Source organism: Bos mutus, chromosome 17, assembly GCF_027580195.1.
Source record: "Bos mutus isolate GX-2022 chromosome 17, NWIPB_WYAK_1.1, whole genome shotgun sequence".
NCBI lineage: Eukaryota > Metazoa > Chordata > Mammalia > Artiodactyla > Bovidae > Bos > Bos mutus.
In genome coordinates this window covers 3,614,859-3,629,169 of record NC_091633.1, presented here as the reverse complement: position 1 = coordinate 3,629,169, position 14,311 = coordinate 3,614,859, and the positions used below count along the sequence as shown (strand labels likewise).

At 40.4% G+C, this 14,311-nt stretch overlaps 1 protein-coding gene across 1 annotated transcript in view; it reads left to right on the top strand.

The window, feature by feature from the left end:
• HORMAD2 (HORMA domain containing 2) overlaps positions 1–14,311 on the top strand; it is a 67,102-nt gene that overhangs the window by 23,395 nt on the left and 29,396 nt on the right. The window contains 2 exon segments of the mRNA XM_070385565.1: positions 7,652–7,803; positions 7,981–8,234. Of these exon segments, the coding sequence (XP_070241666.1) occupies positions 7,652–7,803; positions 7,981–8,234 (406 nt within the window).

Sequence of the window (14,311 nt, the reverse complement as noted above, 5' to 3'; positions counted from 1 at the left end):
TATATACTCTCAAAACACCATTCTCACATAAACAGTCTTATCTAATATGGTACCATGTTTCTTAACTCATATTGGTAGAAGCATAGCCTCCCCTAAGCAGAATTGCACAAACAATAACAACATTAATATTTACCTGAAGCAAAAAAGCATGTTACACATGGACTAAAATTTGCAGTGCTCCTGTGAAGAGTTGTCATGGTACACCAGTTGCGAACCTCTGGCTTAAACAAGTGTGCTTATTCTGTCCAGAGACCAGCAGTGTTGGGGGCATTGCACAAAGCTGTGGTGCTTCTGCACCTGAGGTTTTGTCCTGGTTGCTCCACCTCAAGAAAGATGAACTGGCAAAAGTAACTAAAGTAGTGAAGAGGGCAGTGTAGCTCCTCTGCAGATTCATGCTACAGAGTGGGTGAGGGTATTAATGAGATGTGTGACCTAACACATGATAGACCCATAAAGAATTACTGTATTTGAATAAAAGACACTTGTTCCTTGGAAGAAAAGCTGTGACAAACCTAGAGAGTATAAAAAGCAGAGACATCACTTTGCCAACAAAGGTCCGTATGGTCAAAGCTATGGTTTTTCCAGTAGTCATGTATGGATGTGAGAGTTGGACCATAAAGAAGATTGAGTGCCAGAGAACTGATGCTTTAGATTGTGGTGTTGGAGAAGGCTCTTGAGAGTCCCTTGGACTGCATGGAGATCCAACCAGTCAATCTTAAAGGAAATCAGTCCTGAATATTCATTGGAAGGACTGATGCTGAAGCTGGAACTCCAATACTCTGGCCACCTGATGTGAAGAGCCGGCTCGCTGGATGAGGATGAGAGGATGAGATGGTTGGGTGGCATCACCAACTCAATGGACATAAATCTGAGCAAACTCCAGGAGATAGTGAAGGGTAGGAAAGCATGGCATGCCGCAGTCCATGGAGTTGCAGAGTCGGACACAGGTGACACAACAGCGCAGCTCTTAGCGTTGCACCATCCGGTTTTCTTTGTGACTACCAGAGGTGGTCAGCGCCACTTTTAATAGATCATTGCAGGAACTGAACTACAGACGGTCCCTGTTTCTAGCCACAATATACTTTTGGAGACGTTTTTAATTCTGTAAGATGAAATCCAGTTGAATGTGAACTCTATCCTGGCTGACTATTCATTAAGCAGGTATTAATTAGGTTCCACTTATGTGTCTGACACACAGGAATTAATGGGATAGACAAGGTCCCTGCTGTCTGGAAGCTTACATTAAGCTTATGAAGGAGGGTAAACAATAAACAAGTAAACAAAAGTTAGCGACAGTTTCAGCTACATCATACGGCTACGAAAATAAAAGAAGGTGGTACGCTGGAGAGTGCCAAGTGGGAATGGAGGAAAAAAGATTGGAGAGCAGTCCCTGGAAGGTCTCCCTGAGGGGCCACTGTTTGAGCTGAGACTAAGTGGCCAGAAGAGCCGCCCTGTGCAGGATCGTGAAAGGCAACAGCATGGGACTGGCATAGCAATACAGGAGTTAACACTGCAGACGCCAGAGTCAGATCCCAGCTCTACTGCTCACTAGCTTCATCTGTAACGGTGTAATGCCTGCTCCCAGTCTGGCTATGTAAGAATGAGCAGATGTAGAGCATTTAGGGAAGTGCCCAAGTATCATGATTACTGTCATCAACTGGAGACAGCATACCCCAGAGGGCAGTTTTGTGAAGGCCTGAAGGCAGGAAGGTATCTTCATGGACAAGAGAGGCTGCCCTGGGCCTGGAACTGGGTGAGTGGGGTGGAAGGAAGAGGCAAAAGAGAAGGTCAGAGAGGTCGGCAGGGCACAGATGAGTCAGGCCAGTGGACCAAGGTAAACCGGATTTTATCCTGAGGGCAGTGGGAAACCATTAACAAAGGAGCAACACGGTCTGATTTGCATTTTCCAAACTTTTTTTGGCCATAGAACAGAGAATGAATTTGGAGGAGGAGGAATAGTTTGGAAGCAAGCAGATCAGATGGAAAGAGCTGGTCTTGGCTTGGATGGGGTGAAGAGAATGGAGGTGAAGAGAACCAGATGGCCTGGGGATGCGCTTTGGAGACAGGCCTGAAAAGTCTTGCCAGTGGGTTGGAACATGGAGGGAGAATGAAAGGCTCTATATGTTGCTGTTGCTCTGGTCCATGTGGATACATTCAGTATGATTAATAGAAACCATTGGTGAGCAGCTTAAAGGCTCATCTTTATTAGGCAACACATTAATCTGAAAAGCAGGAGAATGTTTTATGAGGTGTTAAGAAGAGACTAGTGCCTGCTGTAAATATACCTTCTTTGATCAATCAGACACAGATTGAAGTTATTAAGCATGAGTATCTTCTGTAAAACAATTGGACTTTCCTGGTGGCTCAGACGGTAAAGAGTCCGCCTGCAATGCAGGAGACCTGGGTTCAGTCCCTGGGTCAGGAAGATCCCCTGGAGAAGGGAATGGCTACCCACTCCAGTATTCTTGCCTGGAGAATGCCATGGAGCTAGAGATTCCATGTAGCCTGGTGGGCTGCAGTCCCTGGGGTCGCAAAGAATCAGACACAACTAACACACACAGTGAAAAACAATTACAAACATGACTCTTATCAGTTGCCCTACAGACCAAATAAAGTGTCAACTTTTTATCAACCACTACAGGATCTACTCTTGATACAATTAAAAGATAGCTTGGAGCATCAAAAAGCTAGAGCTGGTTGGGAAACACGGGCGGGCAGGAAGAACAGGCACTGTTTACCTGACAGGGCAGCTACACCCTCATCCACGAAGAAGGGTGTTGTGTATCTAGCCTGTTGGGAGAAAACCTGTTGCTGTGGGCTCCTCCAGTCTCATACATCTCTCCTACTGGACTCACAAAGCAGCCTTCTGATCTTGGTTTGATTTCTCACATAGACTGTTTTGCTAGAAAATTTTTTTTATCTTAAAATTAACTCCATTACAAATTAGTCTTTTAAGAATGTAAGCAGCATGAGCCAGTATCCCCAGAACCAGCTGACTGTGATTAATGGGACACCAAATCTCAGATAGAAACAGGTAACAAGAACGTTGTGATTTTTTTCCTCATCAATCTAACATTCCCATTCCCACACTGTCAAGGAACAAAACACTGAAACGATGAAGGAAGTCTTTTTTGTGTTCTGACTTAAACTCACAGCCTTTGCCTGTCTGTCTTCAGCACCTTCTCCAGCTCTGTGGGTAGATTACTGTTGACTATCTAGCAACGAAGGGGTTGGGGTGGCGGCCCCATGCAGTGGAAGGCCATGCATAATTCATGGCAGGCCCTCCTTGCACAGAGTTCCTCTGTATCCTTGGTTCTGCATCCTCTGGATTCAACAATTATGTATCACATACAGCTGTAGTATTTACTATTGAAAAAAAATCCATTTTTAAGTGGGCCTGCATGGTTCAAACCTGTGTTGTTCAAGAGTCAACTGTATGTGTATCTGGGTCAAATGTTAGCTTCAACTGCTAGGCGATCATTTTATTTTAAATGGACTACATCTCTCACGAGGAAATCTGTCCCTCTCTATTTCTAGCTTATTTATTTATGTTTGTCTCTATTTATAGCTGGCAGATAGCAGTGGTTTCTAGTTTTTAGTGCAAGATCACGAAAGTAAAAAAAAAAAAGATCTGATACCACAGACTCTGGTTCTTTTTCAAATTTTTCTAGTTTACCTGCTGCCATTGTAGTCTTCCCTGAATTACTACCATCTTAATTATTTCATGGTTCCCACCTCTCTGAACTCTTAAAATAGCCAAGGTGATCTTTAAAAATTGCAAATCACTCCCATGCTTAATACCACTCACCATTCACTTCCTGTTTACTTGGAATGAAGTCCAAGCCTCTTAGTTACAAGGCACCACAATTTCCTCTACAACCTCATCTCCTACACTCTCCCCTTTGCTCACTCATCATCAGCCACTTGGCCTCCTCTGTAATCCTGAAGGCGGCTTCCTTTCCTCCTCTAGAGCATTAGCCTCGCTGTTTCTTCTGCCTGGGGTGCCCCGCCTTCCCCCACATCTGCGCAGGACTGACCCTTGTCAAGGAGGCTCAGCTCAAACATCACCTCATTAGCGAGGGCTTCCTTGGCCCTTCCCAACCCAGTCAGCACCTCGCCCTTCCGTCCTCTGTCACAGGCTGTGCTTCATATTGTCTACAGCACTTATTACTACCTGAAATTGTTGTTTGTTTACTTATTTACTGGCCATTTCTCCCACAGTCTGTGTACTCCGGAAAAACAGGGACCTTTTCTGTCACGTTCACCACAGTGACTCCAGTGCCTGACCCAAAGTAGACATTCAATAAATGTCTGTTCCATGAATGAATGGTTTCTTAGCTGGTTCCACTGTTACTGACCAAAGCCAGGTCAGACACTTGACTCTGGACTTTAGTTTCTCCAGCTTTAAAGCAGTAACAATAGACTATGCCATCTAAGTCATTTTTAGCTTGGAGGAGAAAAACTGTTATCTTTTTATCTGGAGATATCACTCCTGAATAATGTCATGCTATAAAACAAACAAGTATGTAGGAGGTATAGAAGGGAAGCAGTGAAGGTGTATACTGTTACTAGATAAGAAAACACCTGTAACACCTGATAAGTAGCACCTGTTACTAGATAAGAAAATGCAGAGATTTTCTGAAAGCAATTTCTTTCTTTCTTCCCTTTGATATTTCTAGAAAGTGACTGAGATATACCAGTTCAAATTCAAATACACAAAAGAAGGAGCCACTATGGATTTTGACAGGTAGAATCTGTTTAATAAATGTAAGAAATTTGAGGCCAGAGACAGGCCTTACACTTTCTTGTAACTTCCCCAATAATCTTACAAAAAACTTGCTATTATAAAAAGGGAATGTAATAATTGTTTAAATTTCTGAAATCCATGGATGAAGGTGGTGGGAGAAGAGGCTTCCTTTGCTTCTTTCCCTCTTCTCCTTGTAGGTGATATTAGTAGGTCGAAAGGCAGTTAAGTTTAGTGGTCAAGAGTCCTAATTCTTAAGGCAGAAAGATCTAGCTTGGATCCCCAGCTCTGACATTTCTGGTCATATAATTTTGTACAGAATATTCAGCCTCCCCAGATGTTAGCATTCTCATCTGCACAGTGGAATTAATAATATCTACTTCATATGGGTGCTGTGATTGTTAAATTATAATGCATGGGTAAAGCTTTACCAGTTCCTGGCAGGTAAGAAGCACACAGTAAATGGTACCTAGTGGTCGCGGTGGTGATGGTGGTGGTCTTTACGGTGGCTGCTGGGTAGCCCAGCAGTAGAAATAATATTGATGGGGCTGTGCATGTGGTGTTGATTGAAGAACTCTGTGAGGCTCTATCTAACCACTAACCCAAAGCTTCTGAACTGCTATGCCAAGAAAGCAATCCTTTCTACCCTCAGAACAGCCAGATGGGGACTGGGATAGGCGAAGCCCCTGCTCTTTTTACCTGTAGACACAAATATTCTCATCTGCTTACCCCCGTATGTCATACGAATACAACCATCTATATTGTATCCTTGTATGGAAAAGACTGGAAAGCACTGCATTTTCCTATCAAGTCTAAAATTTTAAGTTTTAGGTGTACTAGTGGATTAAATAGCAAGGACAAGGACAGTTGCTTCAGAAGGTCCTCAGTACACATGGAGATGTTTCATTCCCCTCCCAGCTTTTGGATTCAGATAGAGCTGAGTATTCCTAATGAGATGGAATAGAAGTGGGGCGGGTGGAGGATGGAGAAAAGCCCTGGCTGGCAGAGAGCTCCACCTCAGAGGCATGAGTCTCTCTGAAAGGAATGACTCTGAAGAGAAATATGGCCTTATTCTCAATTTTCCATACGATGAGCTCTGTCTCATCACTTACTACAAGTTTTACAATTTCTCTCCAAGATTCATACCCTTATAATCCTCTCCCTTGTAAAATTTCCAGACAGCACTAGGATGTGAAGAGGAAGTAGGTTCTAGGAATAAGAATTAAGGTACTAAACATCATTAGCTAACATCTGTATAATACTTTACAGAGTGTTCAGAGCTTTTCATATATATACTCTTACATAAAACAGCTGCCTTTTGCTCTCTAAAATTCAAATCTAAGTGCCACTGACAACCAGATTAATCTCTTTTGTCGTGAAGGCGCATATATCTAGAGGTGAGCAGTATAACAGAAATGGCCAAATCTTTCTGCTACTCAGGAAGAGAAGGTAATGCATACTAGACCAAAGCTGGGCCTTTGCTTGGGTGACTTAATACAAAATTACCTTATCACCTCTTACATAGTAAAGATGATTTTCCTTTTAAAAAACAGTACAAGGAAGTCTTGAGTATGATTTTACATCAAACAATTTCATGACTATGATGTATACTGGAGGATCCCATGAACTTCATGGCTATCACCCTTCCCTCTGGTTACTTATTTCAAACTGACTAGATCCTGGCAGACAAAACTTTAAGTTGTTCAGAACTGAAAAAGGAGCAAATGTGTTTACTTAATAATGTTTGTTTTATGAATTCATACTACTTCTAGTAGTTCAGTTACTAAGGATTATTTTTCAGTATTGCGTACTTACTACGTGAAAGGCATTGTACAAATATATTGTAGTCATAGTCCTTCCTGGAAACTACTCAAATGTGAGACTAATCGGGGGGAAGTTTTTGGAGAGAAATAAAAAATGTTTAGAGTTGGAAGGTAATTTAGCCCAATTTGCTCATTCACTCAATACAACAAATGTTTATTGAGTACTTACTGGGGTTGGGCACCAAACTTAGTACTGTGGAGATGAAAAATGCAGCCACTCAGTCTAGAGGGCACAGGGGTGAGGTGTAGGCATGACCAGAGAAGACTTCCTGAAGAGACGACACACGGGTGTCAGGAAGACAAGTGGGAAAGCTCAGTATAAGCAGAGTGAACAGCATACACAACGCATGGGAGTAAGAAGGAATCGGGGACTAGTTACAGATGAAGGTGGAGGTGAGGGTGTGGCTGGTGAAAGGCCATTGTACACACACTGTTCTCGAATTTCAATGAAAAGTAATGGATACAATATAAGAAACTTAAGACTTGAGTGACACGAGTGGATTTTCCTTTTAGGAATACGTATTAGAGTGGTGTGGAGAATGTTTTGCAGTGTGAACAAGAAGGAAAACAGGAAGAATAGTCAGTCATGGTGATAATCCATGCAAGAGTGAGAAAGGGATGCCTCTGAGAGATACCCAGATGGTACAAAGGCCAGAGATGACGACCGATTTAATTTGGAGAGGTGTAGAAACATGTAAGCTTATCTCACAAAGGAGCTAACTGACCTGGTGTGTCTAAGTGACTTGACCGGAGTCATTCAGCTAGGTAGCAACAGAGCCAATATTAAATGTCAAGTCCATTGTTCTCAGTATTAAATTATGTGGTCATTTATAAATCAAATAAAAAAAAAAATCAGGTCACATTTAAAATGCCTTAAGGGAACTTGTTACTTAAGAACCCCTTTGTACATACATTGCAAAAAGTGCAATAACTCCTTTGATTTACATTCTAAAATAGTCTCAAGAGTGTCCTGTGTTTAGTTTATATTTATCTGCTCATACAGTAAAAATTTTTGTTCTTTTTGAAATACATTTTCAATATTATATGTGATTGAAAAGTGTGCTGTTTTCTTACATGATTACAGCAGTAACACAAGCTTCGAAAGTGGGACGAACAGTGAAGATATTAAGAAAGCCAGTGTTCTGCTGATCCGCAAACTGTACATGCTGATGCAGAACCTTGGACCCCTTCCTAACGATGTTATACTGACTATGACACTCCATTACTACAGTGCAGGTAGGTGCAGACCTCTAGTCAAATCCCCTCTTTAGTGCTGAAGTAGTATTTTGGATAAACAGAAGGATTTTGGCAAGCCTTTGAAAGAGATGGCTGTTGTTACACATAAAAGACTAACCTGACTTGTTCTCCTGAAACTCACAGTTTTCTTGGTTTTCTGCCCTCTCCATTTTGCAGTGACCCCAAATGATTACCAGCCCCCTGGCTTTAAAGAAGGACTAAGCTCGCACTTCCTGTTGTTCGAAGGAGAGCCTGTAAACCTTCAAGTGGGAATGGTCTCCACTGGCTTTCACAGCATGAAAGTAAAAGTCACAACCGAAGCCACCAGAGTGTCTGATCTGGAGAGCAGCCTCTTCCAGGAGAGCGGCACGACGGAGATTGCGCATCAGGGTCTCGACTGCGATGAGGAGGAGGAGGAATGCAACACTGAGGTAAGGCAAAGCCGCAGTGCCCCTCTGCTGCTTTGGTTAGACCCAGCTGAGTGTTTCAGCTCCCGCACAGCTCGTATCACAGTATAACCGTCCAGTGGAGTGTGCTGGGTATAAAAACAAAAACAAAACTAGCCCCTGACCTCAAGTCTTTATTCTAAAAAAGCACTATGTTCAAGAAGGAAATAGACTTTGTTAAATGAAACTGTCCATGGCTAGGAGGGAAAGATAGACCTTCTGTTGGGTTGGCCAAAGATTTTGTTTGGGTTTTTCCATAGCACCTTATGCAAAACCCAAACAAACTCTCTGGCCAACCCAATAATATACTTCTTTTTACAAAAAGTACCCATGAACTTAGAAAATTTGGGATTTTCTTTATCTTAAAAGAGCATATTAAACATTTAAAAATATTCTAAGTGTTTATTCATACTCACTGTAAGTATAATTAAGTTCTTGATGACCGGGGTACAAGTGTTACGGATAGCCCTAAGTTAGAGTGCATTCGTTTTCACTGCTGTAGGATATTGTACTCTTGATAGACATTCTTTCTCTTTGTAATTGTTATAAACATTCATGTATACACCTCCTTGTACACATGCAAGAGCGTCTCAGAGGACTGTTCCCAAGAGTCCTAGGGCTTGCACATTCTCAGCTTTCTTAGGTAGTGACAAACTGTTTTCCAAAATGGTTGTGCCAGTCTGTGCTCCGGCACCAGTGGAGGGGGTGCTTGCCATCCTTGACCACACTTGGTATTACCCATGTTTATGGTTTCTGCCTAACCGCTGGATGTAAATGATTTGATTTTGATTTGCATTTCCATGATTATTAATGAGCTTAAGCATCTTTTCATGTGTATTGGCTGTTGTGGTTTTTTATGTATATAAAGTAACTATTCAAGACTTTTATGCATTTTTCTATTGGGTTATTTATCTTTTCCTCATTGATTTAAAAATATATATCCTAAATAATAACTTGTTTCCATTATTTATGTTACAGTATTTTTTTTTAGGTTTGTGGCTTATCTCTTCACTTTCTTTAAGCTCCTTTTTGCTAAAGAGATGTTCTTAATTTTAACGTAGTCAAACTTTTCCTCTAACGTGCTTTTGGATGTTAAGAAATCCTTCCTTATCTGAGGTCATTTATGATACTTTCGTTTGTTTTGTTATAAAAGTTTAAGGTTTTTTTTTACAGTTAAATTTTTATTCTACTTGGAGTTAATTTTTATTTGTGGGGTCAGGTAGACCACACTCCTTTTACATTTTAAAACCCAAGTATAATACACATACAGAAAACAACATACGTCATAATATATATCTTGCACAAATGCTCAGTCATATCTGACTCTTTGCAACCCCATGGACTCTAGCCCACCAGGCTACTCTGTCCATGGGATTCTCCAGGCAAGAATACTGGAGTGGGTTGCCATGTCCTCCTCCAGGGGATCTTGCCGACCCAGGGATCAAACCTGCATTTCTTTGTGTCTCCTGCATTGGCAGACACATTCTTTACCACTAGTACCACCAGGGAAGCCCATATATCATAATGATACAGCTCAATAAATATTCACAAACTGAACCTAAGGACTGGGATGGGAGGTAGGAGAGAGTGCCGCCTTCAGTGCAGCTCCCTAGGCGTCTTGCTTGCCTCACCCTATTTCAGCCCTACTGAAAACACATGGAAATCAGCTCCCAGGTCAAGAAACACAACAGTACAGCACTCTGAGAAAACTCAGTCCTGCTTTGCAGTCACTGTTCTATTAGAGTCTCTCTCCTGGCTTCTATTAGAATAGGTTAGTTTCTCTTGTTTTTTATTTTGTAGATGTGGAATCATGGAGTGTGAGACATTTTTTCACTTCTTCAAGTATTCTGAACATGTTTTTTAGTAAAATATACACATTTCTGGTAGGAGTAGATTTGCTAGGAGTAGAATTGCTGGGTCACAGGATATGAGTGGCTTTAATAGATACTACAAAACAACTTCCAAAGTGCTTGTGTCAACTTACACTTCCATCAGCAGGTTTTGGTTGCTCCACATCCTCACCAACCATTGGCATTTTCCATCTTTTTAATTTTAGCCATTCTGGTGGGTGTGTAGTGGTATGTCACTGTGGTTTTAATTTGCAGTTTCCTGATGACTAAGGAAGATGAGCACCTTTTCATATGTTTCTTGGCCATGTTGGATGTCCTCTTTTGTGAAATTTCTTTTTAAGTCTTTTGTCATTTTTCTGTTGGGTTCTGTTGGGTTTGTCTTTCATTCTTATGAATTTGTAGGAGTTCTGAATATATATTCTACATAAGTCCTTTGTCAGATACATGTATTGTGAATATCTCTTCAACTTTATGAATTGCCTTTTTACTGTCTTAATGGTGTGTTGTGATGAATAGAATATTAATTTTAGCATAGTTTAACTTATCAGTCTTTTCAGCTATCTTTGGCAGTTTTTATTTAAAAAATTTTTTCCACTCTAAAGTTTATAGAGATGTACTCTATATTTTTCCTCTAACAAGGAGAAATAGCTACAGAAACAGAGGTGAATTTTAAAATTACAAGATACCTCCATGAATAATATCACACCAAAAATATAAATAACTGACCTTTCTCCCGTGTCTTCAAGTATTCATGTTTTGGTATGATATTATTCATGGAGGTCTGATAATTTTAAAAATCACTTCTGCTTCTGTAGTTATTTCCCTATTTTTATATCTGGTATTTATTTGTGCCTCATTTGTTTTTCTTGGGTTATACTGACCCAAATCAGTACTTTTTTACTTCTCTCTTCAAAGTCATCTTTTGGTTGTGCTGATCTCTATGGCTTTGTTTTTCTATTTTGCTCATGTTTTGCATTCATCTTTGTCTTCTTCTGTTTCTCTGGTTTGGTTTTGTCTCCCTATTCCAAACTGACCTCTCCATCAATATGCAGACATATTTATTATACTTCAAATTGGTGAATACTTCAAATTCACCATCAAATGGAATTTCAACTTCTAACCAAACATGCTCTTCCTCCTCCCAGGTTCCTTATCTTTGTATTGCATTAAATCTTTACCAAACAGCCTGATCAGGAATGTGTTCAGCTCCTATTTTCTTCTTACTTCTCACATCCTTTTGGTTACCATTTCTGTTTTGTATCTGAAATACTTCAGACCATAATTTGGTCATGGATCAGAAATGATGAAAAGAGACAAACTTGAAATTTAAAAATTCTTAAATGATAAGAACTCTCAAAACCAAACTCTACTTGAGAAATAGGACACAGAACCCAAGTAAAGAGACCAAGGAATCCCAGGACAAAACAGGTTTATGTAGCACTGTCTGAAAAATCCTATTCTAAATATGTCCTTATCATTTCATCTACTTTGGCCACATCTTCAGGACAGGTCTTCCTTCCTCGCAGGCTGTTTTGAGCTTTAGGCCTTAGGTAGTAAGGGCCACAACACAGTGTCTGTCACCTCACAGTACTCTGTGAAGTGGGGCCTGTTCTCTCTGTTGCAGTCAGCTGGGTAGATAGCAATAGTCATGTACCCTAGAGAGAGACTCTTGGACAAGCTTCTTCTTTAAAGAACTCATCTGTATGGTGACAATAACCTGTGGATATAGAATTTTTAAAAAATTTTATGCTAAGTTTAAATCCTGAGGGAAAAGTACTTCTTTCTAATACAGGTAGTTAACCCAAGCTTCTTAAATGACTCTAGTAATTACTAACACATCCAAACAGCTATAAAAAGAGAGCCAGCTAATGTTGTACCATGTCAATTGTAGAGACCGATGTTCTTAGTTTATTAAGCCATTAAAGCTTTTGGGGGGCTTTCCTGGTGACTCAGATGGTAAAGAATCTGCCTGCAATGCAGGAGACCTGCTTCAATTCCTGGGAAGGGAATGGCAACCCACTCCAGTAGTCTTGCCCGGAGAATCTCATGGACAAAGGAGCCTGGTGGGCTACAGTCCATGGGGTTTGAAAGAGTCAGACATGACTGAGTGACTGACACTGGTGGCTCGGTGGTAAAGAATCCACCTGCCAACGCAGGATACACGGGCTCCATCCCTGGTCTGGGAAGATTCCACGTGCCGTGGAGCAACTAAGCCCGTGTGCCACGACTACTGAACCTATGCCCTAGAGCCCAGGAGATGCAACTGCTGAGCCCGCATACTGCAACCACTGAAGCCCACTCTAGAACCTGTGCTCTGTGACAAGAGAAGTCACCGCAATGAGAAGTGTGTGCACTGCAACCAGAGAGAAGCCCCCACTCGCCTCAACGTGAGAAAAGCCCCAGCAGCAATGAAGATCCAGCACAGCCAGAAATAAATAATTTTAAAAAGAAAGCTCTTTGGGAATTTGTATTTTTATCCATTTTTAAGTGGGGATCTACAGGCGGTAATTTTCTAATTTTGTGAGCTCTTTATGAGTCTTTGTACCCTTAGAAGGGGTTGCTTTTTCTTCTTGATGAATTCCACAAAAGAATACACATAACAATATATGGCTTACCTGAATGCATTTTTTACCCTGTGTGAAGGCCATTTCTTACCTTTTGTGCTAACACATTGGATTTAAGTATAAATGATTTGTTTTTGAGAAATTAGAACGTAAAGTATATTTGTGCCCAAGTAAATGGTACCATTTAAGTGTGGACTAGAAAGATATTTTCTGAAATTCCTTAGAATTGCTATGTATTCTAGTCAGTGGATTAAAACAAGAGCCTTTTCACCCCAAACCCTATTTTCTCCCACTGAACTCTTAAGTTTTGAATTTTTGAGGTATAGGCTGGTGATTTTCATATCATTACATCTCATGAAGCATATATGCCTTGTCTGATACAGTGTAGTGTTGGCAAGAATATCTTAGATTCTTGGAAATGGAGTTGATTATTGAAAACGTTGGAGGAGGCTCATTATCTACAGAAAATATTCAGACTTCAAAACCACACATCATTCTCTTTATCACAGGGCTATAGTCCTTTTCACAAAGTTTCTTTTTGTCTAATAGGACATTTTTTTTCAACTAATTTTTCTGTTCTGCATTACAGAATATAATTGTTATCCTCTGTTAACCATGAAAAGGAATGAAAGTTGGTTGACTTTCCCATCAGTCATATAAGTCATCTTTTTTTCATATATGAATCACTCTTTAACATATCAGAGAATTATTTCCTTCCTGTTGTAAGTAGGAATAGCCACTCTGATGAGCTGTGTATGTATCACTTTTACATAAAGAAAAAAAGAGTATATTGATAGATGTTGTTGTTTAGTCTCTAAGTCATGTCTGAGTCTTTTGAGACCCCATGGACTGTTGCCCGCCAGGCTCTTTTGTCCATGGGATTTCCTAGACAAGAATAGTAGAGTGGGTTGCCATTTTTTTTCTCCAGGGAATCTTCCCAACCAGGGATCGAACCAGCTCCTGCATTGGCAGGCAGATTCTTTACCACTGAGCCACCTAGGAAGTCCATATTGATATATAGGTGTGTGTATATGTGTGTGTGTGTGTGTGTGTGTGTGTGTATAATAGCAGAAGAAAAGCATAGTGAATAGTCTCAGGTAGTAACACTTTGGATTTTACTGTTACTAAAGCCTAGCCTAAAAGAAGTAAGTTTTGTTGCTGTTGTTGTTTTTAAAGGAGTAAGACTGAGAGTGTTGTTTGGTTTAAAAAAAGTGCCTGTAATAACCTGAAATACAATGTTATCATTATACTAAAACCAGTGTAATATTAGGTTAGGAGCAATCTTCTACTGTTTGGGAAAATTTGTGAAGAGTTGGGATCAATTTTTCTTTAAATTAAAGTAAGGCATCTGGGCCTAGGCTTTTCTTTGTGGGTAACTTTAAACTTACTAACTCAGTCTCTTCAGTTATATAGATCTATTTAGATTTCTATTACTTCTTGAGCCAGTTTTGGTAGTTTGTGTCTTTCTAGGAATTTATTATTTCATTTATCTCTACGGACATATACAGCAAATGACAAGGGATTTATATAGTACCTCTTTATAATGCTTTCCTATATTTTTGTAAAGTCAGTAGTAATTTTTGCTGTTCTAATTCAGTGGCTTCCCTGGTGGGTCAGATGGTAAAGAATCTGCCTGCAATACAGGAGA